The sequence below is a fragment of the Ramularia collo-cygni genome (genome assembly GCF_900074925.1).
Source record: "Ramularia collo-cygni strain URUG2 genome assembly, contig: RCC_scaffold05, whole genome shotgun sequence".
Lineage (NCBI taxonomy): Eukaryota > Fungi > Ascomycota > Dothideomycetes > Mycosphaerellales > Mycosphaerellaceae > Ramularia > Ramularia collo-cygni.
This window is the reverse complement of record NW_019716259.1, coordinates 557,498-585,448: the sequence shown is the minus strand read 5'-3', so window position 1 is coordinate 585,448 and position 27,951 is coordinate 557,498. Positions and strand designations below refer to the sequence as shown.

Below are 27,951 nucleotides of genomic sequence, written 5' to 3'. Positions count from 1 at the left end.
GCAGTTTAGCAGATTAATTCCACTACTCATCAAGACCCAGCAGAATTCATTCCCTAGCCTAACTAGCTTTTCTTCTCTTCATCGTGATGATAGTGGATCTATTGATTTCAAATGATGAGTTATGGATTTTCGCTCGTGGAGGGGAGAGTAGTAGGATGGATATACTTACATATATGCTGGCTTCCAAGAAAAAGAAAATTTATTTGAAACGGGCAATGGAAAGTTTTATACATCCATCACGTTTTGGCTGGGGCAGGGTCATTGATTTTTGATACGATTTCATTGATGATCTGAGGCAGATGTAGTTGGAGATGGTTTGAACAGTGAGGTACGCAGTAATTTCCAAGCCACGTAAAGAGCGGAGAAAGAAACTCATCGTTCTCTTTCCGTTACTTGGCTGGTCGAGAGGGTTCGAGCAGCTTCATAATCGGCAACTACGTTGGGAGCGAGGGATTGGAGAGATGGCTTACAAAATTTTGATTATCAGACCTACAATAATCGTCGCGCATGCTATCGTTACATCTCAGCTATGTAGCCATGTCCAGTCATTGCTCCATAATCATTTCCACCATCAATCATCAGTCATCATTCATTGATCAAATCAATCTCACCTCGCGATTCCAAGGCGTCCACTCCATCCTAAGCCTAGTACCAGCACCAAGCACACCCTTGAGCATGGCCATCGTCACCCCCGGCTGAAACCGGAAATCTCCCTGCTTATCCACCGTCCTGCCAATAACGAAGAACTCAGTAGCTTTAGATCCCCAATTAGCAATCCGTACACAACTTCTCACTCGTTGACCTTGAAGCTGCGGTGTGATTTTATCGTGAATCTCCCTAGGGACCTCCACGACGAAGAGCGGAGAATTCTTCACATCCTTCTTCACCAGCAAGAGGGCGTGGGAGACTTTGTAGCCTTGGTATACGGCTTGGTTTCCGAGCATGATGACAAGAGCCTGCAGCACGAGATTTGCTACATGAGCGAGGATAGCCTGCGTGTCGGTTTTGGCTTGTATGGTGGCGAGGATGCGATTTTGGCAGTGGGCGTACCGGCTCAGCTGTGTGAATATTCTGGCCAGGCGTGGGAGAGGCAGGTCGTCGCGCTCGAGTTTTCTAGCCTCATCGAAGAAGAGCCACTTCATGGCCGCAGGTTTCTTTGTGGTGCAGTTGATTGCCATGTGCTCTTTCATTTCGTAGGAGCCGACTGTGAAAATCACATTCATCTGCAAGGTCGTGTGGTTGTGTTCGTCCTCGGTGTTCCACTGCTCGTTTACGTAGTTTGACCCGCTGACGAGATCGGGACATTGGAGGTCCGTGAGCATGTCCTCTTGAATAGCCTGCTTCATCATCAAACGGACAGACTTCCAGATGGGTTGATGTTCATCGTCGTTGAGGGTGATGACTGTCGAGGGAGCTGTCCAACGAAGAACCCAGCCGATGGAGTCATCTGCGAGCAGGAGAAGCTGGCCTGCTTTGTTGAATACGAAAGCTTGGACCTTGACGGAGCGTAATTGGCGCGCGTCGCCGTGGCCTGTCGGTTGTAGACCTGGTGGTGCCGGAACGTTTGGTGCTGGTGGTGCTGCCGAGTAGGACCGTAGGAGATCGTACTGTGAATCGAACACCCAGTTCCTGTGAGCTGCGGCCATTTTGAAGAGTGGATGATATGTTTGAAGTGGCTGCGACAGAAGAAAAGACTATTATTGATGCAGGTGACAATTCTCCATTCACTTCCGGGAAGCCACTAGCGTCGAGCTTCACTTGGATTTTCACGTGGGAATAGCCCGAGAGGTAACATCCGCTTGTCTCGTCATACAGTATGCGCGACGAGATCTTTCTATGGAAGGAACTCGACATACAGAACATGTCTTTAGAGCCGAGATGGAAGAACTTCACTTCCATCATATTCGCCCGGCGTTCCAAAGCTGCTGAACGCCAAGCCTCAGATGACGCTCACAAAACCTCCTCCCAACACCAAGGCCCCAAGTCTCTCAGCGTCCTCGCTAGACAACCACGTGACATTCAGGCATCCGTCCACATCAAAGCTGAGTTCGGGCTTGTCTCGAGGCCGACAACAAAGATGCGTCTCCGCTTCAGTCTCCGGGCTTTTCTTGAAACTGACTCCTCTGAGTGAATATCGCTCATCGGTCTCATAGACAGGGAGATCGGCATCCGTGCACATCTTCAGCAGCACCTCCTCCGAAGTCTCAAACATGTAGAAACCTGTATCGTCTGCCTTGTCTTCCTTTTGCATGATTCCCACATAGAACTCTCGAGCGCTCTTTTTGAACTTCCAGTGTTCGAGAGACATCATCATGAAGCACATCCGCATACGCAAAAAGTTCTTCCATTTTGGGAAGCGAAGGACGAGGTCGTTACTGGAATGATGCTCCAGACGCTCAATGGCCTTGTCCTTGTACTCCGCAAGCGCCGGATTGTTCTTCCCAGCCAACTTCTCGAGCGGCATCACCCGAAAATCCTTCAGATATCGCCAATTTGGCCACGAGCTTAAAGTGACCATGATAGACAAGAACAATACTCGTGGGATCTTGTCATCAGGCTCCAGCAAAGGTTGGTCGAATGCGGGCTCAATGATTCGCGCGCCAAAATGGTCATAGTTTTGGTTGCACAGGGTCCGCCAGCAGACAGCACCGATGGTATCTGCTGCCAGGACATCTCCCACGACGAATCTTGGAACTTTCCATTCTTTCCCGTACGTGAGCAGTAGTACACCACCGTCGTGGATGAGTAGGAATCGAAGTCCTAATTCTGGAAATGGGTTGGTGACGTCCGCGCGCGCGTTGTGGTCGTCAAGAAAGGTCTTGCAGGTCTTGAACATGTAGTGCTTGATGTCCTTTGCGTCGACGTCGTCGTTGGTGTTCATACTTGCGGGTTTGGAAGGTGTGGAGGAGAAGTTGTGAAGGAAATTGTGGCTGCACAGTTGTTGATTTGTGGACGCAGCTCGTCCACTTGCTTCGAGAGTAGGTAGCAGACAAGTGCGTGATGATTGTCCAGATGGCGACGCGGTCGTCAATCTCTGGGAATGCGTGTTGGGCCTCTCCCACCTGATGCTGCTGGAAGTCGCAGATAGAAAGAGTKAAAGAGAAACCAACCAGAGGCTTTGTGTAAACAAGGAACGAGCCGCAAATAAGACGCGAATAATGACGCTAAGATAGAGACTGAAACAGATTTCGCTGCAGCTTAGATCGTTCAATGATACCAACTGTGCTCGTTTCATGAGTGCACACAAACATCACATTCCCCTCACGCCCCAGAAGGAAGTCACGACTGCATGCTCGAAAGATCCAGGCATTATGAAGGCATGGCTCACGAACWAGAGGGTGGACCTTCATACAACGTTGTTGTCTATAACATCCTTCAAGTGCATTGAGTTCGTGGCAAAAGACCTTCTGGATTGGGAGGACGAAACGATGGAAGTCCATCAAGGCAGTCGTGGATGTTCATTTCTCGAGCTTGGATGGGATACGAGAGACATCGCGGGAACGATGCAGTCTACATGCCATTCATAGTACACAACAGTGTCAGAGATATTCATACCAAAGCTGTCTCGAGGATCTAGTCGGACAGTAGCTTACCATCGCATCAAAGCTGACAAACTCCGTATGCCAGAATATCTCGAACGGTGGGCTCATATTCGTATCGAAGAGRACTATGGAATATCAAGCCGACTGAACTCCATCATCGAACCATGACCTTCTATCTCTGCTTCTCCAGCATGTTCGATAGCGGTGGCAAAGCATCTTCCCTGTCTAGCATGACCTCAATCATCTCCAGGCCCGCCACGTTCTTCCTCGCCTCCATACCGTCAAGCGCCTTCCGCAACTCCCCAATATGCGTCGCAGTCSCCGTATGTACGCTGTACTCACCCTCCATACCAGTGCCCTCCTCAAGTCCGAACAAAGCCGGTGCTTTCAGATACTTCCATCGTGCAACATCATTGTAACCCTGGTCCTTTCCATGGATACATCTCTCAATCGTATACCCGTCATTGTTGAGGAGAATGATTGTCACATTAAGCTTCTCCCGGATGATGGTGCTCAACTCCTGTACCGTCATCTGGAAGCTACCATCCCCAATCAACAGGAGAGCACGTGGTAGGACATCATCTTTCCGGCCTTGCCATTTCCCTGCCTGGTCAAGCTCCCGTTGCGCAAGCGCTGCGCCTTGTGTTGCTGGCAGCATGTATCCAATCGATAGCCATGTTACGGGATTAAAGAATCGCGCATGTTTGGGTAGCTTCAATGCACGAGCGCCATATCCCGCAGTGCCAGTCTCGCCCAAGATGATATCGCCTGGCCTCAGATAGCCTTGCAACACAGAAAATAGGCCCTTCTGTGACAGCTTTTCGGAATCTTGGACACTTTCGGCCAACTTTGCCGTTCCCTCGAAAGGAGCGAGACCAGAAGATACTGTTTGGAGTGACGCAGTGTCGAGCTCAGACAACACCTTGGAAAGAATGAGCTTCGCCGGCGAATCTCGGTGCACATCGTCTCCCACTACAACACTGGTCGCCTTGAAGAAGATCGTTGCCTTTGCTGATGGGATGCTAGAGCCAAAGTATGAGTTGACACCGCTGAAATGTGGCCCGAAGCAGAGCACGAGATCAGCAGAATTGAAGTAGTCCTGGTCTTCTTGTTTAGCGAATGTGCCTTGGTAGACACCTCGAGTGTTTGGTAACGTTTCGTCTACACAGCCTTTACCGAAATTCGACGTCCAGGTCGGCCAGCCAGTCTTTCTGATCAGTTGATCAAGCTCCCCCAAGATATCATACGCCCGACTTTCACCATCGACTAAGATCACGGGCTTCTTGCCTGACGACATACGCTCTGTGATGAGTTTCGCAACGGAGGTATGGTCTTCTCCCTCGATAGCTTGCGGTATCTCSATTGGTGTGCCAAGACTCGCACTCGAAACTTGCTTTGCGACCATGTCCAGAGGCACTTGAATGTACACCGGTCGGCTGTGAAGAAGACACTGAGCCAGTGTAGTGTCAATAAGCTGTGCGGCTACCCGTGGATCGGAAAGATCTGCTTGTGCGACCGTCACATGCTTGTACATGTCGGCAAAGCGACCATACTCTCCATCATTGAGAGTGTGGTGTATCAGCGCTCTTGACTGATTCTGTTGACGTGACGGTGTCCCTACAATGTGGACAACAGGAGCGAGCTCAGCATATGCTCCTGCTATCGCGTTTATGGCTGATAACTCGCCAACACCGAATGTCGTGATTAAAGCTCCAATGCCTTTGATTTTGGCGTAGCCATCAGCGGCATATCCACCATTCAACTCGTTGCAGCTTCCAGTCCAGTGAAGACCCGATGGCTCAACATAGTCCAGCAGCTCGAGGTTATAGTCGCCAGGAACTCCATGAATGGTCTCAACACCTAGCTGTCGCAGCCTTGCGAAGAGGTACTCCGCTAGTGTGAWCGTTTCTGGCATGTTGTGTTGATGGTTGGAGAATGAGTATGATGTCACGGGAATTTTCAGGCCTTCAGGTGTCGAGCTTAAGAAGCGAAGATTTCGAACAAGATCAAGATTGAGAACAACTGTTTGGAATGTCGTCCATCCATAAAGAAAGCAAGGCAAGTAAGATGTCCGGCTAGCCCCGGCTTTTGGCCTCTAGCTCCCGTTCGGCACTACGTAATTAGCTTCCGTTCGGCACTGTGCCGAACATGCCGCATCTCTCCGCTTTCTTCTCCGCTGCCAACTCAATTTTCAACCCTCGAACATTATGCCGATACGCCTGGCGGCCTGCGATCCTTGTCGAGTCGCAAAGCAGTCTTGCGATCATGCCGCTCCATGTGCTCGCTGTAAGGACCGCTCGACAGAGTGTACTTACCGCCAACGACCTTTCAAAAGACGACGAGCAGAACAAGAGACTCCCGGAACCGTGAGACCATCTAATCCCAGACTTCCACACAGCTCACACTCACAAGGCTCCTCAGCCACGACTCCTACCACTACCAATGTGTATCCAAACCCTGGTTATCAAGGTACATCCAGTCACATATCAATATTCGACCAAGTGAAGGCCTCCGGCGCCACTGCAGATGACCCTACCTCCACAACGGCCCTCATACCGACAACTTCGGCAGATGATTTGGGAGATCGTGATGCCGCACAACATGCCAAATTGCTGGACGATATCCAGCAGCTTGATATGCGTGCTTGTGCTGAGCTCATAGCGTGTTGGGCCTCTCAAGGTGTCAATCTYGCATTGGCAGGTCCTCTCCTCGACTCGTGTGTGGAGGCCGTGACTGCGCTATTCAGTCTGAGGTCAGGCGCTGAGCTTGTTACAATGCTATTTCGCAGTACCTGTCATCGACTTACTTCACCCGGCAACATGCCCATTGAGACATTCTGCGAGGCATTCTGCCGTAGCAATCCTGGCTGGGCGACGCTAGGCATGTTTCTCGTCGCCTTGAGTAGGGCTGCTGAAGACACTATGTTCTTCCCACGCTTGTATAGCACGCGATCCGGCCAGCAAAGAATGGAGAAGGTTGCATTACAACATGCAGACCAATGCTTGGAGATCTGTCTATCTCTTGACTGCTTAAATGACATGCAACTGATGCTGCAGTATGAAAATTTCATAGCTCACTCCATGATCGACGGTGACCAAAGTGAGTACTGTCATGGTTGAATGAACCACTCGCTGACCTTCTACACGCAGGCTATCATTCATGGCGACGACTCGGGGATGTGGTCAGCTCTCTCTATGCCTTGGGCTATCATGAGCGCGTTGATTTGACTGCCATTGGCTCAGCTACACTTGGGTCTTTAAGAAGTGAAGCATTCTGTCGAGCATATTCGGCGGACAAGAACGTCTCAATCTTCCTCGGGCGGCCATCAAGAATGCATAGGTCACACAGCTTTCTCGATTTATCATTCAATACTATCGGCAGCGACTCAAGCATTGAGTCTTTCGAGTACGCGCAAGAAACACGCTGGACCGTCGCCTGTGCAATCTTGAAGGAGCGATCTCTCGATCTTGCGCGATTTGTAGACGCAGCAGCTCGAACGCAAGCAATGCAGTGAGTTAAAGCCACCCTGTGTATAACACCACAGCGCTGTCGATTCGATATCTATCCCAGCTCTCCTTGCAGTCGGTGGTTCACTCTGCTGATAGAGATGGTCCTGGCGGCTCTAAGAATACCGTCTGCGTGGAGAGCATCCATCTGGGATACTCTCGAACCGACTCCATGTTAGACATTCGATTCTGACTCTCCACAGCATCATACTACAAGACTGCGTAGCCTTAGAGGCATCGCTCCCGTCAAGATATCAGTTGCCGGGCCATCTCAAAGACTTTCAAGGCACTGCAGTCGAGCGCGACTTCGTCGCCAGTGCTGCGCTGAATATTTTGCATGTTCGCTTCCTCATGCACTCATCACCAATGCAGGGAGCCTCCGAAATAGGCAGCGAACTCATCATCGTATCAGCCGCGATGCTCAAGTTGGTCGGAGAGATTACTATTTTGAAGGCAACGCTAGCCAACTCTGGGACGGGCTTCATCTGGAAGGCAAGTGATGCTGGTCGACCGTCACTTGAAAGTGCTGACTTCTATAGATCATCTTCTATGGATTGCCTGCCGCCGGGATCATCTGTCTTGCGTTAATCAACCGCGGCGCGCAGAATGCAGATACAAGCTTCTCGGTCCCACAAGCGATGCAAGACCTCAGCGTCATTGTAGCTCATGTTGAAGCTGGGGTTCTCCTGTCCCCTGATCAACCAAACTACGCACTACTTCAAGCAGCAACTGTTACTATCAAAAGTGTCCTACACACGCTTAATTCAGGGTCACTAATTCCGACTACTCAGGATGGAGTCTCCACTGAGCAAGCCAGCCGAGCGATTGACCCGTGGATGCCGTGGGCAGGAGACAACGACTTTTTTGACTTTGAGCTTGATTTCTGGACGAATCTGGCCGAACATCCTGCCCTCTACCAGGACGCGGCGTAGCCAGTCACTGGTTTGTTCAAAGGTTTACCGGCACGTAGGACTGTCGACACGAGAGCTGAACACTACGAAGGATTTGCAGTAGATCAGTGTCGAAGATAAGCAAGGCGAAGCTGTCTCACCAATAGCCATGTCTAGACTTGAACATTTGGCTGGAAAACTCCATCTCAACACCTCCGCCGTTCGATGAGCAGGACTATGCCAACGATCTGGGGACCATCGCCGAACACTTTAATGAGCGCACCCAAGAAGACCTCGGGGAACTATTCGAGAGGCTCTGTTTGTCGGGAAAGTCTCGTGTGGACAAGTCTGCCTGGATCTCTCCTTCTTCACTCCCAGTCGCTCGGCGAGCAGGTCTGCGGACGAGCAGAGCTGAAGTGGTTCTTGGAACAAGAATAGCAACACTGAGTCGAGGTCGCATGAGTTGGAGATGGAGGAAACCCCCTGATATCTATGCGTGTTGGACATTCCTGATCCTTTGTCAGCGGCTGTGGTGCTAAAGTGCGCACATGACACATCTGACACGTGCTTCTCCGCGATTTCCGAACACTCCGCGTGGCCTAGGAATGCTGCCATATATATCCGCACCATCCCTCCTTTCAACAACAGCAACCTCAACAACCAATCACAATACACATACAACTTCCACCTCGCCTCGCTTCACGATGCTGTCTCAAAAACTTGCCACATTCGAGCACAACCGCCAAGCACATGGCCCTCTTCCCGTAGGAGTAGCTCCTCAGGTATTCTCACCAATGTATCGATCCCAAGCCAACAAATCCAAACCACTTTCAGAAGACTGGAGTCATCACCTAAGCGAAGAGAGTCGCCATCGACAGGCATCAACGCTCAAGGCGTCAGCGAGTTCACGAAAAATCACTCCCGTCTGCAATCTTGGCGTCGCTCGGCCGGTGGCCTCAACAATACCATGGGGCTCCATGCAAATGGCGCTCAAGCCTGTCATATGCGACAAGGATGCCGTCATGTCATGTGTTGATGGTGAGACCTCGTGGGATCTTGGCTATGCACTCAACTATGGACACTCAGCTGGTTCACCACAACTGCTTCGCTTCATCACCGAACACGTGGAGCTTGTTCACGACCCACCTTACGCTGACTGGGCTACCAGCCTGAGCTGTGGCAATACCAGTGCCCTAGACATCATCTTACGGATGCTGTGTGAGCGTGGAGATTGGCTTTTGTCCGAAGCTTACACGTACCCTGGAACTCTTGAAATGGTCAAGCCGATGGGCATCAAGCTCCTCGGTATAGAAGTGGATGACGAAGGACTCTTACCGGACGTGCTGGACCAACAGCTGTCGAGTTGGGACTCTACACTTGGCCGCAAGCCATCTGTCTTGTATATGATTCCATGCGGACAGAACCCGACCGGAGCCACGCAAAGCCTCGAGAGACGTCTTTCAATATATGAGGTCGCAGAACGACACAATCTTATCATCATCGAAGATGACCCTTACTTCTTCCTTCAGCTTGGCCAGCCAGACACTCCGCTCCCCACATCAGCTGATGGATACCTCTCTGCTCTACCCAAGTCATATCTCTCTTTGGATCGTTCTGGTCGAGTCCTTCGTCTTGACGCAACATCCAAGATCCTCTCCCCAGGCCTCCGAGCTGGCTGGGTGACTGGGAGCGAACAACTCATTAACCAGTTCATCTTTCACACGGAATTCAGCACTACGGCTGTCAGTGGGCCAAGCCAGATACTCATGTATAAGCTTCTTGATGAGACGTGGGGACACCTTGGGTTTATCGAATGGCTACGGGATCTCTCAAAAGGCTACCGCCAATCCCGCGACGCTCTCATCAAGTCGTGCGAGCAATACCTACCACCTTGCTGTGTGTGGAGCGTGCCAACTTGCGGGATGATGGTGTGGATACATTTGGACTGCTCGCAACTCGTCCTATCTTCCAAAGCATCCTATGCATCCATCGAGGCCTCCATCCACTCTATCGCTGTTGCCAAGGGTCTACAGTTCAGCAAAGGCAGCTGGTTCTCTACCAACAAGGATCGAAGTGACGAGGTTGCTTTTCGGCTTACATTCGCTGCAGCACCAAAGGATTCATTCAATGCGGGTATGAAAATCTTTTGTGATGCTGTAAATGCGGCTCTCTCGGAWGCACCGCGGAAAACGAACGGAGACACAGATTTGAATGAAGATCGCAGCGGCCGCAAGGACCGTGCTGTCTTGTGATTTTGGAATTCTGTAAGGACCGTGCTATCTTTGATATGGAGCCATGCAAAGACCGTGTTATCTTGCGGGTTGGAAACGGATGCCAAAATCAGCAGCCGCATCCGCAGCTGCTGCTGACTCTGCAACCCTGTCCGCACTGGTTCTTGTTTGTGTCGCAGTCGCTCCAAACTGAGCAGGTCGACCAGGCTCCAAAGCCGTTGTTGCCCGCTAGCCAGCACCATTCGCCCTTTTTCGTGTCTCCGCAGGCCTTCCAGCAATACCCAGTTTTTCCTGATTTCGTACATCCTGGATGCCACGATCATCATGTCAGCAAATGTGATGATCATTCCAAAGCACCGGGAACTTTCTAAAGCTGCATTGCGCACTTACCATATGGCGCTTGTGTGTAGCATTTGTGGTTGTCACCGCTCTCAAGCCCGGTGGGGTTGGCAGAGCTGCTCACACCGCTGGAGCCCAAAGGATGAGCTTCACAAGTGCGGATATCGGTGGCATTGACGCCTTCGGGGATATTGTCGACCCTCAAGACGCCCAAGTCACCGCATTCGGATGCTGCGGTGTCGACGGCCGCAGAAAGGGCGGCGGCGAATTGGACAGAGATGAGGAAGGCCTGGTAGAGCTTCATGGTGATGTTGGAAGAATGGGTGTTGGCTGAGTGTGTTGGATGAGTTGCTGGATGAGTTGTTGGACATTGCAGGTTTGCTCTGCCATGTTATATACCCTTTGATGGCTCCACGCATCGAATCCTTCCAATATCGCTAGAGAATGCGAGGATATTGTGTGGGTGGGTCTACCAACACAATACCATGCTTGGAAGTGTTGGTTCGCTGTGATWACTTGTTTTCCATGTTGCCTCACATGATGCATATAACCCCAGTCAACAAACGACCTAGACGGCCTCGAGACGATTCGATCACGCTTCCACGATATAGGAACCTCATGTATTCATCAAATGCTAAAGACATCCCGAGATACGATCTCTTCTAGAAGGTAAACATGTTAAGTGGGGTCTGCCTGCCTTGTGATAAGTGTATAGCCTAACCAAAAATATAACCCCGGGAAGTTGTTGGTTGCAGGTCTGGAACGCGTCGACCAGCGCTAAAGGAGGCATATCTAGTCGACATTGTATCCCTCGAAGCTCCACTATTCAGGCCACGGTATTGTCAGTGCGTGTGGTTGTACAGTGTCCTAAAACACTAGGTCGGGATTTAGCTGCATCGTTCTTAACCAAGTCTTGGCAATTGCATACAGTACACTGAGTACAGTACATCCATATCAGGTACAGATTTTTGAACTCATTTTGATTTTTTTTCTCGTACTCGATTTTTCTCGTCCGTCAACGAACAACAAGAAGAAGGATATATCATGCCAATCGAAAACCCTCGCACGCGCCCATGAACGAAGCCATTCATTTGTAGAAAATTTCCCAACTGTTCGTTCGTTCCCCATTCCAAAAAGGAAAATCCCTAAAGGCTTACTCATCGACCCACTTTCTCCCAAGCGAAATACATATCCATATGTATGTATATGCAGGTCGTTTCGGCAAGCATACCTACTGTCAGGGCTCTTCCTCTCCGCATGTTGCCCGGCATAAAAACCACTCCCCACATCGATGGAGGGTCTGTCTCCTCAGGGTCCACATGAGGTGCCCGTGAAGCGAGAAGGATCAGTAGGGCTTCCATGTTACCTATGCTACGGGACAAGTGGTACTATATGATGGAGAAGGGACGTTCCGTGGGAAGTGGTATTGTGAGGTACCATTGTTCGAATTTCCCCTCCTCAGCTGTATTGGCTATCATTCTATGAGCCAGTGGCTGGTCCGTTGAAAGACCCCTTTCCTGGACTTTGAGACGAGGTTAATTGGCGAGGGGCAGCTTGATAGAGAATTTGACAAGGCCTTGATTGTGGCTGTATCGAAATTTGATCAGACTTTGATGCGTCCAGTCAACAAACGCTGAGTGTCATTCAGCCACCGGCTCAGAGGATTTCTGCATGATGGCTAGTCGGTCGTTGAGCTTGGCGTCACCTTACTCCTCCTCAAGGCTTTTGAAGGTTGAGCCGAACGGCTCCTTCCATCTTGAGTAGAATCTCATGCCGATCAATCCTCAAAGTGCTGAAATTCCGATTTCCCAAAAGTTCTCGGGATTTTCACCCGAACAATGTCTTGCTGGCAGCTCACTGCACTTCCATAATTAAATGAATGTTTGGAACAGACACAGTGAAGGTATCAAATCAACTTTCCAAAGTTACAAAGTGTTGAAAAGTTCCGTTCCTTCCTTAACACTTCCTTCCTTCCAAAAAAAATCCGGGGAAATGTGGGGAAGACAAAGTCTCATCAGTCGCCAGCCATGGCAAACGCGGCAAAAAGGAGCTTCCATCCACCACACCACACGTTTTGCTAACTTACCTACCCACTCGAAAGCTCCTCGTGCTGGTGAAGAAACAGCTTTGTTCTGCAAAAGATAATCGCAGACACCTGCAACGAATTGCAATGTTGTCGTGTAGCAAGAATTGTCCCCCAAAAACCAGAATGAATCCGATTTCCTCTCTCTTTACCATCAACCCGTATTTTTGAAGAATCGGGAAAGTCCACTTGATGAATAGACATTTCCCCATCCAACGACGATCTCAACCCCATTCCAGCTCGCCGATCTGTGACTTCGCGCGCGGAGAAATGCAAGCAAGCAGGTCGCGTCCCTCGGGTGCTCAGAATGTATATCTTTGATGAGATGCTGTGCCTCGACTCCATCTTTCCCCTTACCTCCTCCTACTGTTGAACATCCTTTGCTGGAAAATACTACTGTCCTTCGAAAGCGATCAATCATGAGCCACATCGACAAGGACTTTGCCAATGGCAACGATACCAAAGGCATGCCATCCCTCACCCAGGTCAAAACCGAGGGCAGCATTGTCCTGACGCCCGAGATGTTTGAGCGCATGTACCTCGCTCCTCAAACAAAAGTCGATGGAGGTCTTCGAAAAGTGCTGGGAAACCCTACGCCGAGTAAGTAGTTCCAATCCCAAAAAAAAGACGCTGGTTCAATGGTGTGTGTGTGTGGTTCACTGACAATGGTCGCAAAGTTGGCCTCGGGGGATTTCTCATTGCCTACTGTCCCATCATCTTCTCCATTCTCGGCTTCAGGGACTTCACGGGCAACGGCGCCGCCACTATTGGCACCTGCTGGTTTAGCGGTTTGTGCCATCCATCCACATGAAGAGATGTATGTATGATACTCATGGCCCTTCCAGGCGGTCTCCTCGCGATTCTTGCGTGTATCATGGAGTTCATCCTAGGAAATACATTCCCAGCCGTGTTCTTCGGTGTCTTTGGCTCGTACTTTTTGGCATACGGAGCGACACTCACACCTTCATTCAATGCATTCGGAGCATATGCGGATCCCACAGCAGCGAACCCGAACCTCGCTGCTGCAGAGGCTACAATGGTCAGTCTGCCTCGCCGTCATTGGCATGCTCCCAGCTAAGTGGATTGATAGGCACCCGGCTTCCTCAGCGGCCTCGCATTCTGGAACTTGATGATGGCCATCTTCTCATTCTACTGCACCGTCTGTGCGCTGCGGATCAACGTCCTCTTCGTCGCGGCTTTCTTCCTCCTCTCCATCACATTCATCTTGATTTCCTCGAGCTATTGGGTGGTGGTGCAGCCCGGAATGCAAGAGGCTGGCCACAAGCTCATGATTGTAAGCGGACCACCGAGAGTTGATCCCCACGACACTGCTGACCGAGTTGTAGGCTGGTGGCTCCTTTGGATTCGTGGTGATCCCAATCGGTTGGTATCTCCTGCTAGCGCTGATGCTCACCACCGTCGACTTTCCCTTCRATCTGCCTGTTGGTGATTTGAGCTCCGTCGTCCCAAGCGCAACAGAGCTAGCGAAGAGAAGGAAGAGGTCGAGCGATGTCGAGAAGGCGGAGTAGAGTCTGCTGGTTTGGCATGGAAGGTGGCCAGGTAGTCCAAATTATAATAACTGCCCGACAGACGCCGAAGAGGCGACATGAATGATGGCATCACACGTGAAACTGGGTAGTACAGAGAACTTGCACATACATATGTACTGGTAAGGAAAAGTCAAGTTCGAACATTTGCTCGAGTAGAATGCCGGCGTGAAAAGGTCTGACCAGGCTCATAATCCTTGCCTTCTCGGGCTATTCGCCCGATCGTGGGTGCCTCTTCTGTCTGTTCACTTTATTCTGGTTGTGTTTTGCGGGAGTACCTTATCGCGTTTCTCAACATCATGCCACTTGCTGATGATAGAGGAGGGAGATCTACCCAAAAGCTGGGCTATCTCGGTCAACTTCATCTTTCTGGATTTCATTTCACATAATCGCGCAGTGTCTTTGAGAGACCACCGAATACGAGGTGCAGCCTGCCCCAAGTATTGTTCATTTTCCAGCATGAGTCTATTGGTCTTGCTTCGAACACTTTCGAGAGTACGTCCCATCCGGAGGGAAATGCTCTTCAACTTCTCGCCAGCCCTCATACAGCTTCTAAGCTCGTTGATCTCAGCAACGGTCCACGGCTGAGTTTTCCTTGTTGATTCAGTCGGTGCGATTCGTTCAAATCGACGGGCAAGCGAGCCCACGGAACGGGGCATCATCAGTTCGGCAATTTGATGAAACTGCAAACCTTGCCCACGAAGATCAACAAGTTTTTGAGTCTCTTCCACCGACCATTTTTGGCGCTCCGTAGCGGCCGGCCGCACTACAGTGCCCATTCGCCGCAATCGTCGAAACTGGGTAAAAAGCGGGGATGGAGGCCTATTGGGAATCAGGGCGGCACAATCTCGCAAGGATTTGCCGTCATCTTTTGCAGTCTGCAGAATCTCGACTTCAGTCGGGGTGAGAGGCGCCTGTGTAKGGCAATATTTGCGGTCTGTCAGGAGGCCTGCCCGCCTGAGTCTGCGAATGTGGCCTTCGACCCGGCTTGGGGTGCTTTCTAAATGGCCAGCCATGTCCTTGGCAGTTTTGCGTTCTTTGAACATCCGGATGATGGCGTCGCTGTCCTTGGAAGACAGCCGCCGCGGCGTGCATGCATGTGACGAAGTATGGACGTGTCTCGCCTTGGATAGGAGGTGGAAAAGAAGCTTGCTGGAGTGTTGAAAGAGCGACGACATACCGAGCGCTGAGAGTGCGTGATGGTCAGGTCGGAATGGAGGCATTTGCAGCTAGTTTCCGGTATGTCCTGAAGGCCTTTTCGGCTTGCTTCTCTCTCTCTCTCTCTCTCTCTCTCTCTCTCTCCAAGTGTGTACTGCGGACTCCAGTGCGTGTCCTATCAGCATCCCATCCAAGTATTGCGCTTCTACTCGGATTCGGAGTTCCTACCTGACAGAATCTGTGTCAGTGAGGAAGCTCCAAAGCTACGTGGAACGGACCGCACGGGAGGAAGAGCCGAGATTGTTCATGCCGATCACCTGACTCGGTCCCATCGTCTTATCACCACTTATGCACAAGCAATCCAAGACCTCGTCGTCGTACTGGAGGTTACAACGGTGGAGTGCTTGTCAACCCAACGGCCTCATGTTTGGGTGACCTGCACTGACGTAGGTCGGGAACGGTTTCACCACCGCCCGCAAAGCAGAGTCGCCCCGATCATGATGAGAGGCCTCGGGTTTCACCTTGATTCTGGGTCAAGCTCCCGTAGAGTAAGTGACCAACGTAAGTTAGCTGGTTCGGAGCCCAGGTCTCATTAAACGCCTCCCGTCTTCGTGATCGTTCGTTCGTCCGTTCCTTCATCGAATGCACTTGCCATGATGGTGACCTGGCACAGCCTGCAGGGATTCGTGGCCTTTGACCTCATCTTGCCCTGCCCTGCCCTTTTACGTCGACGGTTGCCYCTCCCGTGAGACACAGGGCACACTCGAGCTGACTACCCTATTTTACCTAACCTTACAATGATTCATCATGCATGCCCTGTTCACGGGGGGAAACCCTCAATCAGCAGCAGCTACAGTATCTATCTACCTTCAACATGTGACAATCATGTGTGAAGTCAGACCCAGTTGCCAACTTCTTCATGACGCGTAGAAGTGTGCTGGTTCACCGACCTTGCGGGCTGGCCAAGAAGATTGATTCTTCTCAAGCTCGAACTAGAACATCGCAGCGCCCTCGCACCCATCATCATCAATCAAGCACTACAGTTAAAGGTGGCGACGGCGTGCAACTGGGAGCGTGTGATTGGCCGCGGACTTGTCCCAAAGGGCGCAGGCGTGAGCTATGGGGCGGCACTTTCCAGGATCCAGAAGCCTGACAGGAACAGGCGTGCAATCTACCGAATCGGGCCTCCTCCTGAGACAGATAGACATGGGCATGGCATGCTCCGCGCGGAGTAGGAAGYCCACATCCACAGCTCCRCCAGAGTGCAGCCAAGCTCGACTGCCTCAACCGTGATCAACACCTGCCTCGACTCTCATCGTCTTTCCTTTATCACCATTCCCCAACCTGCCTACCTACCTTGGCCTGTTCAATCCAACAATCGGCCGAAAACCCATCCATTCATCCATCCATCCCACTACCCATCTGTACCCTCCCGTCGGTAGCTCGTCGAAACTTTCACACTTCCCCTGGGTGGGTCGTACGACTTTTTGAACAAGACGCTGGTCTCAATCCTACCGTCACAACGGTCCAGCCTGCCCGGCAATCGCCAGTCCTTTACTCGATTCAACCGTGCTTCTGAATCAACCCAACCTCCATCTCATCAACCTTCCACGCGACTCGACTAGGTCGTCCCTCGCACGTGTGTGTGGCTGCCTCAGGAGGTGCCGCTGCTCGACCGTCATCATGTCCACCAACACCACCTTCGGCGCCACCATTGTGCCCAATCCTCACACAGCGGACCGCGAACGCATTCACGCCCCAAGCACTCTCCTCGACTCGCCTGCKCTCACGCCTGCCGCTTCCCACGACGACATGGTCGACTATCTCGGCGAAAAGCCCATTCCACCGCACTCGCCCTTTTACACACACCCACCCTCGTCCAACGAAGTCGTTCGCATGACCAAGAGCGCCGCCACATCGCGGACACACCTGGAGAAAGATCTCGAAAATGGCCCGGACACGCCTCTCTCACATACCGACGGCTTCGGCCCCTTCTCCAAGAATCTCGCCGTGCAGAGCCAGACAGAATGCACCATGTGGCCTTCGAAGCAGACATTGAAGCAGCAACAGCAGGCCAACAAACTGGGCAAACGCAACAAGCGGGCGTGTGCCCCCGTCCTGAACACGTGGAGCGGCTTCACCAAACGCCAACGCCTCTTCATCAAAATCGCCATTGCACTGTTTGTGCTCGGTGCTGCCGTCGGGTTGGGTGTCGGTATCAGTGTGGCGGTCAAGGGTGCATACTTTACTGGCGATGGAAAGTCGCAACAGGTGGGCGTCATTCCCGACCAAGATTGAGGCGCAAGGACGCATGGATACGACATGGATAAGAAGACGTGGAACGTCATGGAAGGTCATGAAAGTCACTGCGGTGCATGCGTTGCTTTCAACTCCTCACTGGCGCCGCACGCACTCCCACTTTCGCTGCACGATACCCTGGAATACCTCGAGATCCCGTTACTGTACAGGAGTTGGTTGGATAAATGCATGGCGTCTGGGCGTTTGGTATCGGGAGGGACGGCTCGGATTGGTGAGCGCGACATTTGTAGATTTTGCATTGTATGGTATACAGCTGCACCCAATTACGGCCGACTTTGATGCGTGTCCCATCTTTGAAGGCCACGACGATGATACCATGATACAGTGCAGTGGAATGCAGTGCTGGTGAGGGATGACGATTTGCAAGAAATGCTGATAGTGAGGTAGAGATGAGATGAGGCGCAGCATCTTGAGAAAGMTTCTTATCAGAGAAGAATACTCACGGGTCGTCACTGCCATTTCAATCCTTGACAACTTGTCGCGCACACCAGCACCACGATACCTATCAACATCGTCACCCGACGCTCGTATCAGACACTTGCTATCTCTAAAAAGGCATCATCACCTTGCACCACCCCGCAAGAAACTTCACTTGATGGCCACGCCATTCGACACCAAGGACCAGACTGCCTGCGGAAGTGCAACCGCCGCCTCGCGCGTGTTTGGCATACTCGAGCTCGCCGAAGGCATTCTCTTATATCTCCCCATCACAGACCTCATCCACGTCTCTCGCGTRTCGAAGCGATTCCAACACACCGTCGCCGCATCCAAGCCACTTCAGCGTGCTCTCTTCCTGAAACCGCTCGCCGGCAAAACCGTCATCTTGGTCAAGCCGACACCCGGCCGCATGGTCTTCCTCGCCGATGAGACCAGCGACATGTCCGTGGGCGTCTTGGGCAATCCCTTTGTGCAACGCGTCATGCAAGGTCTCAATCATCACGACGACGCCGCGCTCCTCCGCAAAGACGCCACGTGGCGCCGCATGCTGCTCTCGCAGCCACCGATGCGTCGTATTGAAGACAAATACGGCAGGAAGTTTCGCGACGATCAGGGTGTGAAGTTGCTGCAGGCGCTGGTGGCGAGCGAGAAGCGGCCGCAGTGGTGAGTCAATCTAAAGGCAGGTTTGAAGATTTCCAAGACATGGCTGACCCATTTCATCCTTTGCGTTTTAGGTACAGACCCAATCATATCGAAGCGTGGGAGTTTTTCAAGAGGGTCAAGCTTGCTGGTGATGTGAGGCGGATTGAGAAGCCTCTCTCCGAGGACGACAGGAGTCTTCATCATACTTTCCACGGAATGCAACTTGGCTGAGAGTTTGGGTTCAATGTTGAGGAAAACGAGCATTGGGTAGAGGGATGAAGGACGGCAGGAAGCAAGCATTTGGAAGCAGGTTGGTGGTGGAGAGAGAACGACACGGCGAGCTGATGATTGCGTGCTACTCTTGTTGAAAAGCATTGATTATGTTCAGAGGAAGATGAATGAGTGGGTCAGTGGTAATACTAATACGTACGGGTGGGACATRATGGATCATGGATATGCTATAATGGACATGACTGCATTCAATCGTGATCTTGCTCGCCCATCTATCTAAAGCTTCACCTTGCCACTCTTCAGCGAATCCCAGTCATCCCTCGAATATGGAAGATAAGTCGTGGAGCCGGGCGGTAGCCAGTACACCTTATCTTTACTTCCCGACTTCTCAATCAAGTCCAAATCGACACCTTCTCGCTTGGCCTGGCCCTTTTGCACCTTGAAAGTGCCCGTGTAGGATAATTGCGGCGCCACTCGCAGGAAATAAGGCACGGCGTATCTGGGGAGTCGTTCCAGGACAAACTTGCCCAGACCAGCCGCATCCAACGATTCGGGCAGGATTCCTTCTTTCAAGACGATTGTCGCACATCCACATCGGCCGTCAGAATTTGGGACCGCCACTCCGTAGACGTTTGCTTCGGCAATCTGGTCAAAGGTACCAAGTACATCTCCCACTTCGTTCGTGGAGACATTCTCGCTCTTCCATCGGAACGTGTCACCTGAGAAAGTATGGTCAGTAACACTCCTCTCTCTCTCTCTCTCTCTCTCTCTCTCCGCCCATTCCTTACCAAGACGATCGACAAAGTACACCCTTCCATCACCATCCTGGCGATGTACATCCCCACTGCGAAACCACAGATCGCCGTTTTCAAACACATCTCGCAGCCATCTCTTCTCCGTCGCCGAGTCGTTCTTATAGTATCTGGAAACAAGCATCAGCCAAACATAACATCTCCTGCGAACCATGATAGCAGGCAGACCCACCCTTYGAACGTCTGCTCCATGAGCGCAGGATCGACCTTGTGCAGAACCTCTCCAGGTTCATTAATCGCCGCACGAACCACCCAACCACTCTTCCCATCCTTCACAATCTCCTCCGTATCCGGATCGATTCGCGCATGCACCTCCTTATCCCCCATTTTCCATCTCCACAACGCGCCGCGCACTCCAATACAATTCCGACTGAAATCCCCGTGATTCCGCACAAATGTCGCTCCCAGACCATCCGTAGCAGCATACAACTCATGAATCATAGGAATGTTGAATCTCTGACGAAATCGCTCCCACACATCGGCTCGCATACCATTGCCCCATGCTTCCTGCAGCTTATGTTGTCGCTCCATCGGATGTGGGGGAGAATTGACGAGATATCGACACAGTTCCCCGACGTACTGCAGACGATTTGCGCCGCTGGCGGAGACTTCGGGCCAGAAGGTTTTGTGGGAGAATTTGCGGCCTAGAGACATTGAGGCGCCTGCGTACACGACAGGACCGGTGCAGAGACCTTGGGCGGCTCCGTGGTAGAGGGGCAGACAGGTGTAGRATTTGTCGTTTGGGGTGAGTTGGAGGTAGTTTGCCATGCTTCGGGCGGTGTTCTTTACACGGCCTGTGAGCATTATTACGCCTTTGGGTAGGCCTGTGGTTCCTGAGGTGTATCTGTAATTGAGGGAGGAAAAGGTCAGCGGTATCCCAAGAGGTCTTTTCGTGGGCAGGCGTAGACGTCCTCATCATTGATGATGACTCCCGTTGCAATGGATGAGATGTTTCGTTTCCTTCCCTCCACTGTACTTACATCAAACTTTTGACATCCGCGGACGTCTTGCCAGTGGTCACTGTATACGTAGTTAGAACCGTTTACTCTAGGTACGTCCAGCTAYACGACTTACAAGACTTTGGAATGGGCGTATCGTCACGGAAAGTGGCAAAGAGGTCTTCATCATAGTAGATGATTTTAATTCCTGCTTGGGAAAGCTCATCTTTGCATGGCTCTAGTCTTTCTGCTGTCTCTCTATCGGCCACCACAACACGAGGCTCACAGAGCTAGGAATTGTCAGTACTTCTTCAACTCTCTCTCATGCCAAACCAATTCCCTCACCTTGATCGAGTGTGTCAATGCTTTATCCGTGAGATTGTGACTAAAAAATACTGGATCAGTTAAGCTCATATCTTCAACGACAAGAGGACAAACTTGACAAAGCTCTGATTTGCCCCAATACCATCGATTGCAAACCACAGCAGAATATACTCAGCACTATTCGGTCCACTCAAAGCGACCATTTCGTCCCTCCTCACCCCCAAGTCATTTCGCAACCAATTGCCCACTCTCTGCAGATCTTGGTAGAATTGTTTGTACGTCCAGGATCGTCCTTGATATTCCAGAAACAAATGATTGGGAATATCTTGCTTGGCCCAGTTTGCAACATCGTGGTATAATGTCAATTCATTCTCGGCTTCTTTTTGAGCGATGAATTTTTGTGCTTCAATGGCTGCGTTGTCGAGACTTCCTTTGCTGAGGTCAGATCGGATGTGATATTTGGCGTCTAGATATGCTGCTGCTGCTGCTGTGCCGGCAACGGCTGCTGCTGCAATGGTTGCTGGTTTGGTCCGATTAGAAATTGAACTTTGACTGTGATTGATGTTTTTGTGTGACAATACATACCTGCCATTTTGCTTGGGAGCTTACTGCTAATAAGAGGCTCGTCTTCAAACAATGATGAAAGTAAGCACGGGAACTCGAAGGAATACCTCGTGCTTGTCGAGGTCCTCGGCTATAACGGAGCTCATGCATACCCCGTGGGGCAAGCGGTAAATCCGGCAGGTTCTGCCAAGAGAGGAGATGTTGCATGGTACAATGTTCCTGTATCCTGCAGCGGTAACATCTTCAAAGAACCAAGATTTGTTGGTCGCTGCAGATCGGAGTAGCATTGCAATGGTGGTGGATTAGACTTTGGTCGTATCATGGGGTGTTTGCTCACGATTAGGGACTGAGTGCAATCTCCACTCGAAGTTATACGCCCTCATATGAGGAAACACATATTCGCTAGCATTTTGTGTCTTTAAGACCACACTCGTGAGCAGGAGCACTACCACACTCCGCATACTGTAGGTGTATCACCAACGTCTCGCACACTCTTCATGTCAAGTAACAGACATTTCTCTCTACCCCAACCCTAACCCTAAGACGAGATGTGGGATCGATGATGTGGAGTACTGTGGTGTCCCTCGAGTTTCGCCTGATTTGGAAGCAGATCTGTGGGGCGACGGATTGTTAGGATACCTTAGATAGGTTGATTAACGCCTGCGTCCGCAAGAACGATGGTGTAGACGACGAGGAGAGTGAGGATCAAATCATTCTAGGAACCATCGATCACAGCACAGGTCGTACGCTCTTGGTCGTTCGATACGAAGCCTTGAAATCGTCTCGCGATGCTGATACGTCAACAAGGAAGACTTGAATCGGACGTCGATGGGTATTTTTCTCGATCATCTATCGCAACAGTAAACACAAACCATGACCATGGTGGTGATGTTACACATTATCCTCTCTACACAGGTACGCAATGCWCGCCTTTTGTGACTCCACTGGTAGCCCGAATGCATGCAAACCCTCAAAACCCGCTGTTATGGTATTCCTTAAAAAACGCCGTCGCCATGTGTGAAGTAGAACAGCCGTGAGGCCAAAGAGTCTCTGCGCGTCCTTACAAGGCCTGATGTGCTGTTAGCTCTGCTAAAGGATGATTTCATGTGCAGAGAGACTCACCAAAGCAATACCGCCAACGACAAACAATCCGAGGGCAGATGTGGAGAGCTTGCCGGCCGCGTTGTCGATGGGTCCGGTGGATGAAGGGAATGGTGCACCAGTGCCGGTTGCGGAAATGGTGCTATTTGGGGTGCCGTAGGTGGGAGCGACGGTGGTGTTTGTGTAGCTGGAATGAGGTTAGACATCCATTCCGTCTCAAATTTGACCTGCGATACGCGACTTACTGGGTCTCACCGTCGTGAGCGGAGACGGCAGCGATGGCAAAGGCCATGGACATGATGGTGGCGAAGAACTGCATCTTGAGTTTTGGTTGGGTTGATTGCTGAAGCGACGGTGTTGTGTTGCGAGTGTTGAGTGGGATGAAAAGTTTGGGAGTGTTTGTTGCTTTGGTGGTGGACGAGGAATGTTGTAGAAAGTTAGAGAGACAAATAAATGATTGAGACCCCTGCCACGGTTGTTGTTCGGCCGGCATGTGAAGTCTTCCCGTCAACAAAATCAACACATCCCTTGTCGGCCGCGCAAGCCTACCGCCAAGCAGCGCGATACGATGTTACAGAAATAGAGGAGGCGGGAGGCTCTGCTCAGACTTTGATTGTACAAGTCCTGATCTTTGTGTGTAGAGCTAACTTACTACGTTGTCCTCCGTACGTGCTGTGCATCGAGACATTAACCACACCTACAGGGATCCGCGGCATCCGCCCGCCACCTTTCGTCAGCTTCCCAGCCTGGTGATGAAAGCCAGCCACACTCTCTGTCATCAAGATTCTTTCAGACTGCAGGCGGCTGATCAAGTGCGACGCGGACGACGTCTCGCGATGGCACATCACGCAATGAACTTGAACAAGCACAGCCCAAAGGATTATGCATGATCTCGCCCCGGGAGATACACCCGCAGTCCAGTGGACCTGGTAGTGTACTTCAAACGACCTACCTCCGACAGCATGGGTCGCCCGAAATCTTCCTGCTCGTATCACTCTACGCCCAGCTGAGCGCGTCCAACGCCTGGCATCGGATCGCTACAGCGCCGTCCAGGACTTCCCAGCAGTCAGGCAGTCAAAACAGGGGCTATATAGCCAGTGTTGAAGAAAGTGCAGTGCTTTCATGCGCGGGTTGGGAGGGCGACGGGTGTGGGTAGGGTACCAGGAGTTCCTACGGATTGCACGAGCGCACGGCCATGATGAACGGACGTCAAGGGTGACAGGTTCAAGTGTCACCAAAGAGCCAGCCCATCGACAGATCCGGCGGATTTGAGACAGATCCATACTGTAGGTGATACTGACGTCGAGGAGAAGATGCCAGATTCGTCTTGTCAGACTCGGAAACGAAACAGAAAGACCACATTGGTGGCACTCAGCCTAACCTCACATGCTCACGAATTGTGTGAAGCAGAGGGCATTGTCTGAGATGGGATGGATATCTGTGTTCGGTGCAGTGTCGCACGGGGCAGTAGCGTCTCCTGGCGGCGGCTCGTGCCGATGTCGGTTGGTGCTCGCGAGTCGCCATGTGTGATGCGAGGTTTCCGGGACAAGCTTTTTGGCCTTCGGGCCAGAGTCGAGACAAGAAAGAGCCATGGAGTTGAGAATGATGGCGTTTAACAAGAGCATTTCTACCGCAATCATATTCTTACCCTTTCAAGTGTTGTGTTTGTTGACATGCGAATCCTTTGAGAATCCCTTGTGAACGAGAACTACGGGCATGCCATAGTTGGGCATCGTTGCCGCTCCGCCGACGGAGGCACTTCGTCTCAGCACCAGCATCAGCTCTCTCGAAAGGGGGACCTGAGGGCTGTACTTCTGGACTCCACCACATTCCCGAATCCCGCCCACCACGCAGCAACGCAGCACACGACACGCGGACGAGGCCAACCGCACAACACACCTCACACAACACCGTCCCTACCGCCTGTCATCCCGTCCCTTCCCCTCTCAACATGGCGGGCACTATTAGCAAACGCCAGCAGGCCCGTAACGAGCGGGCACTGCAGGACTTGATCAACGGCGTCCCGGGTAACGACCGCTGTGCCGACTGCAGCGCGAAGAACCCGGGTTGGGCCAGCTGGAATCTGGGCATATTCCTGTGCATGCGTTGCGCCGCGCTGCACCGCAAACTGGGAACGCATGTCTCCAAAGTCAAGTCCCTCTCGATGGACAGCTGGAGCACCGACCAGGTCGACAACATGAAGCGGGTGGGAAATGTGGTCAGCAACAAGTTATACAACCCGCAGGGAGTGCGTGCGGACATTCCCGTGGACATTGATGAGGTGGAGGCGGCCATGGAGAAGTATATTCGCCAGAAATACGACCAACGCACGCTGGGAGCATCTTCAAGAAACCCCGCGCCGGCCGCGAGGCAGATGGCGCAGAATACGGGCAGTACAGGCACCGGAGCCGCGTCGTGGAACGACGAGCAACCCGATCTTCCGCCCAAACCCACCAAGCGGTTTGGATTCAGCATGCGTTCAACGAGCTCCACCATTCCGAAGAAGAACAAGCAAGACCGCTTCACGCCACCTTTGTCGCCCGCCTACACAGGCAGTGACCGGGAAAGAGATCACACGCCGCCGCGAAATCTGCAGAAAAAGTCGAGCCAGCTGTTTGGCATGAGGATTACCACCGTGGACAACAACTTTAACGCGAAGCTGGTCTACCTGCAGGACATGGGTTTTCCTGATAACATGAAGAACACGGAGATGCTCAAGAGTATGAATGGGAATGTTGAGAGGACCGTGGAGGCGCTGGCCCGGCTGGGGGAAGGCACAAAGCAACTGACGAGATCCGTCACCCCTGGACCACGAGCATTGACTCCAGTATCTATGGGAAGCTCTGGTGGCGCCAATGGAATATCGTTTGAGAGAAAGGCGGCATCAAACAATAATCCGTGGGAAGTACGCAATGACCCGCCAGTACCAGCACCCCTGCCGCGCGCACAATCAGTTCCTCCAGTCTCCACCACTGCGCCCACCTCGAACTCATGGAACCCTTTCATGAGTCAGGCGCAGCCGCAGCAATCGTTGGAAAGCAGCTTCGAGAGCCTGCAAGTATCACAGCCCGCCGTACAGCAGATGGTTGGCAATCAGCAGGCATATTATCAAAACAACGCTGTCCATCAATCCTCCAACCCGTGGCAGCAACAGATGCAGCAGCAGCCTCAATTTGGTGAGCAATACCAACCGGCTCCCACTGCCCAGACTGGTGGCGCATTTATGAACTCCCAATTTCAACCTCAACCTCAAGTTCAGCCGCAGCCACAGCCGCAGCCCAATGTTCAATATCAACCTCAGCAATTGACTTCGAGCAACCCATGGGCGCAGCAGCCTGCCCTACCACAGGCCAATCCTACACTAGGACAATTAAGCAACCCCTGGGCCACATTAAGCCAGCCAGGGTCCAATCAACAGATGGCAGCGTCACCTGCGCCAGTATATGGTCAGCAAACCGACTTCTTCTCTCAGGCTCAACCTATGCAATCGACTCAGGCCCAGATGCAAACTCAGCCGCAATATGCCTCGCAGCAGCAATTCCAAACTCAGCCGCAACCGCAGCTATCTCAATTCCAGGCACAGCCGGTACAGCAAAGCTCGCAGCCAGCTTTGGCAGGGCAAAATCCCTATCAGCAGCACATGCAGCAACAAGCTCAAAACCAGCCACAGCAGCAGCAGCAACAGTTCCAGCAGTACCCTTCGCAGCAAATGCAGCAATATCCACCGCAGCAGCAGCAGCAACAATACCAACAACAACAACAACAACAACAACAACAACAACAACAACAAACATACGGGCAGCAGCAGTTTGGTCAGCCTCAGACAACGCGGCATGATAAATCATCCATCCTAGCTCTGTACAATTATCCTCAGCTCGCACCGCAAATGCCTTTGCAGACGCTTCCCGAGGACTCGCAGCCGCAACCTGAGAGTGTACCACAGCGGAGCGCAACAATGCCGGTATCGTTCTCCGGAAGCGCGAATCCCTTTGGTCGGCCTGCGCCCACTGCGCAGATTCGGGGACACGCTAGTAATGACAGCGTCGATTTTCAGGGGTTGGGAAGTGGGAGACACAGTCCTGATGCATTCGCGGGCTTGAGCTCACGGTGGTGATGATACGAATGAAAGGGAATAGTGCACAGCGAGGCGTTGGTTCCCAGATCGGGTGGGCATGGAAAATGTTGGGATTCGTGCATGTATTGTTAGCTTGGTAACGCGAAACCGGGACATGATCGGTTGATGTGAAATGAAGATGTCGGTGTTTGCGCGAGGAGACAGCATGCTACCTTACTCCCTACGTCAGAAGTCTTGTGAATTCCTGCGGCTTGAATTTCCGATTCATGAACGTTGTTGGGGCGCTCTCCTTCTCGCTTGATTGTCCTAGCTTGTCATGGCCCGGCGTTGCCCACATCGGCGGCATCGGCAAAGCAGCTAAAACGACCCGTAGTCGAGGCGAGTGGCCAGAACGAACTCGCGGGATCTCGAGTTTGGCACCCCCGTTAGTGTATGCCGCTCGAGCAACCAGTGCTGCAAGGGACATGTTGATGAACGGGCACGAGCGTTACATGAATGTGGGTTTTGTATGCAAGATGGTCGTTTGTGGAAGATGCAATTTGCGGATTGGGAGGGGAATCCGAGTTTGAAACTTCAAAGGTCGATCGAAAGAGATCGAGATCGGTTCTGGTCCTGCAGGGGCTTTATAGACCGAAGTTCAATCGACGCGACTTGTTGAATGGCAGTGGATCGGAGTTAAGTTACGTTGACAGACTTAATACTTTAGTTGGGATGTCGAGCAATAGGATTGATTAATTGAAGGTGCGATGCATTTTCGTTGGATAATTATGTCAAGAAATACATTAACGATAGAAGAGAGGAATTGTGTAAGTGAGATTAATCAATGCAAATGGCAGTCACGGTAGACACAGAACAACGAGGAAGGCACCTCGGCATCATTTCTATCAGACAAACTCTATCAGGGATATAGTAAGTACATATAGGAGCAATGCACCTATAAGGAGGAACAAGGCCCGAGGCTCGTAGGCTAAGGCAAGATAAGGTTCCGGCATGTGAGGTAGTTACCGTATTAGGCCTCGAGAATCGAAGTGAATGTCTGCTCGAGCGCAAGGTAGGCACAGCCATCGCTCTTTCCTAATTGCGTTGTTGTTGCTCGCAGTCTGGGACGCCCGATTGCCCACAGAAATGAACGCCTCGAGATGGACATCTCGACGACTACTCTTCTTTTACACAGTCTAGAGTACCGTCGAACACTGCGGCAGGCTCAGTGC

At 51.7% G+C, this 27,951-nt stretch overlaps 15 protein-coding genes; 6 read left to right on the top strand and 9 right to left on the bottom strand.

Moving 5' to 3' along the window:
* Nucleotides 1-596: 596 nt before the first annotated feature.
* RCC_03961 (uncharacterized protein) lies at nucleotides 597-1,646 on the bottom strand (the record flags this gene model as incomplete). The annotated part of the gene is made up of 1 exon (XM_023769243.1): nucleotides 597-1,646. One exon carries the CDS (start codon nucleotides 1,644-1,646, stop codon nucleotides 597-599), a length of 1,050 nt encoding a protein of 349 aa, XP_023625011.1.
* A 293-nt stretch (nucleotides 1,647-1,939) lies between these two features.
* RCC_03960 (uncharacterized protein) lies at nucleotides 1,940-2,881 on the bottom strand (the record flags this gene model as incomplete). The annotated part of the gene is made up of 1 exon (XM_023769242.1): nucleotides 1,940-2,881. The coding sequence occupies one exon, from the start codon at nucleotides 2,879-2,881 to the stop codon at nucleotides 1,940-1,942; it is 942 nt and encodes a 313-aa protein (XP_023625010.1).
* Nucleotides 2,882-3,714: 833 nt separating this feature from the next.
* On the bottom strand, nucleotides 3,715-5,457 carry RCC_03959 (related to pyruvate decarboxylase; the record flags this gene model as incomplete). The annotated part of the gene is made up of 1 exon (XM_023769241.1): nucleotides 3,715-5,457. One exon carries the CDS (start codon nucleotides 5,455-5,457, stop codon nucleotides 3,715-3,717), a length of 1,743 nt encoding a protein of 580 aa, XP_023625009.1.
* A 1,165-nt stretch (nucleotides 5,458-6,622) lies between these two features.
* On the top strand, nucleotides 6,623-7,980 carry RCC_03958 (uncharacterized protein; the record flags this gene model as incomplete). XM_023769240.1 has 4 exons in its annotated part: nucleotides 6,623-6,641; nucleotides 6,692-7,052; nucleotides 7,252-7,540; nucleotides 7,588-7,980. The coding sequence occupies 4 exons, from the start codon at nucleotides 6,623-6,625 to the stop codon at nucleotides 7,978-7,980; spliced, it is 1,062 nt and encodes a 353-aa protein (XP_023625008.1).
* Nucleotides 7,981-8,642: 662 nt separating this feature from the next.
* On the top strand, nucleotides 8,643-10,190 carry RCC_03957 (related to aromatic aminotransferase Aro8; the record flags this gene model as incomplete). Its single annotated transcript, XM_023769239.1, has 1 exon — nucleotides 8,643-10,190. The coding sequence occupies one exon, from the start codon at nucleotides 8,643-8,645 to the stop codon at nucleotides 10,188-10,190; it is 1,548 nt and encodes a 515-aa protein (XP_023625007.1).
* An 88-nt stretch (nucleotides 10,191-10,278) lies between these two features.
* Nucleotides 10,279-10,812, bottom strand: RCC_03956 (uncharacterized protein; the record flags this gene model as incomplete). XM_023769238.1 has 2 exons in its annotated part: nucleotides 10,279-10,475; nucleotides 10,560-10,812. 2 exons carry the CDS (start codon nucleotides 10,810-10,812, stop codon nucleotides 10,279-10,281), a joined length of 450 nt encoding a protein of 149 aa, XP_023625006.1.
* Nucleotides 10,813-13,010: 2,198 nt separating this feature from the next.
* RCC_03955 (related to Y.lipolytica GPR1 protein and Fun34p) lies at nucleotides 13,011-14,120 on the top strand (the record flags this gene model as incomplete). XM_023769237.1 has 5 exons in its annotated part: nucleotides 13,011-13,191; nucleotides 13,269-13,379; nucleotides 13,437-13,630; nucleotides 13,682-13,885; nucleotides 13,938-14,120. 5 exons carry the CDS (start codon nucleotides 13,011-13,013, stop codon nucleotides 14,118-14,120), a joined length of 873 nt encoding a protein of 290 aa, XP_023625005.1.
* A 263-nt stretch (nucleotides 14,121-14,383) lies between these two features.
* RCC_03954 (uncharacterized protein) lies at nucleotides 14,384-15,361 on the bottom strand (the record flags this gene model as incomplete). Its single annotated transcript, XM_023769236.1, has 1 exon — nucleotides 14,384-15,361. One exon carries the CDS (start codon nucleotides 15,359-15,361, stop codon nucleotides 14,384-14,386), a length of 978 nt encoding a protein of 325 aa, XP_023625004.1.
* A 1,618-nt stretch (nucleotides 15,362-16,979) lies between these two features.
* Nucleotides 16,980-17,594, top strand: RCC_03953 (uncharacterized protein; the record flags this gene model as incomplete). The annotated part of the gene is made up of 1 exon (XM_023769235.1): nucleotides 16,980-17,594. The coding sequence occupies one exon, from the start codon at nucleotides 16,980-16,982 to the stop codon at nucleotides 17,592-17,594; it is 615 nt and encodes a 204-aa protein (XP_023625003.1).
* A 616-nt stretch (nucleotides 17,595-18,210) lies between these two features.
* Nucleotides 18,211-18,926, top strand: RCC_03952 (uncharacterized protein; the record flags this gene model as incomplete). XM_023769234.1 has 2 exons in its annotated part: nucleotides 18,211-18,716; nucleotides 18,788-18,926. The coding sequence occupies 2 exons, from the start codon at nucleotides 18,211-18,213 to the stop codon at nucleotides 18,924-18,926; spliced, it is 645 nt and encodes a 214-aa protein (XP_023625002.1).
* Nucleotides 18,927-19,202: 276 nt separating this feature from the next.
* On the bottom strand, nucleotides 19,203-20,506 carry RCC_03951 (related to fatty acid transporter protein; the record flags this gene model as incomplete). XM_023769233.1 has 3 exons in its annotated part: nucleotides 19,203-19,645; nucleotides 19,715-19,848; nucleotides 19,911-20,506. 3 exons carry the CDS (start codon nucleotides 20,504-20,506, stop codon nucleotides 19,203-19,205), a joined length of 1,173 nt encoding a protein of 390 aa, XP_023625001.1.
* A 208-nt stretch (nucleotides 20,507-20,714) lies between these two features.
* On the bottom strand, nucleotides 20,715-21,592 carry RCC_03950 (uncharacterized protein; the record flags this gene model as incomplete). XM_023769232.1 has 5 exons in its annotated part: nucleotides 20,715-20,758; nucleotides 20,813-20,966; nucleotides 21,022-21,061; nucleotides 21,115-21,520; nucleotides 21,586-21,592. 5 exons carry the CDS (start codon nucleotides 21,590-21,592, stop codon nucleotides 20,715-20,717), a joined length of 651 nt encoding a protein of 216 aa, XP_023625000.1.
* Nucleotides 21,593-22,624: 1,032 nt separating this feature from the next.
* On the bottom strand, nucleotides 22,625-22,984 carry RCC_03949 (uncharacterized protein; the record flags this gene model as incomplete). XM_023769231.1 has 3 exons in its annotated part: nucleotides 22,625-22,633; nucleotides 22,687-22,852; nucleotides 22,911-22,984. The coding sequence occupies 3 exons, from the start codon at nucleotides 22,982-22,984 to the stop codon at nucleotides 22,625-22,627; spliced, it is 249 nt and encodes an 82-aa protein (XP_023624999.1).
* A 1,632-nt stretch (nucleotides 22,985-24,616) lies between these two features.
* Nucleotides 24,617-26,779, top strand: RCC_03948 (uncharacterized protein; the record flags this gene model as incomplete). The annotated part of the gene is made up of 1 exon (XM_023769230.1): nucleotides 24,617-26,779. The coding sequence occupies one exon, from the start codon at nucleotides 24,617-24,619 to the stop codon at nucleotides 26,777-26,779; it is 2,163 nt and encodes a 720-aa protein (XP_023624998.1).
* Nucleotides 26,780-26,960: 181 nt separating this feature from the next.
* Nucleotides 26,961-27,206, bottom strand: RCC_03947 (uncharacterized protein; the record flags this gene model as incomplete). The annotated part of the gene is made up of 1 exon (XM_023769229.1): nucleotides 26,961-27,206. One exon carries the CDS (start codon nucleotides 27,204-27,206, stop codon nucleotides 26,961-26,963), a length of 246 nt encoding a protein of 81 aa, XP_023624997.1.
* Nucleotides 27,207-27,951: the final 745 nt, after the last annotated feature.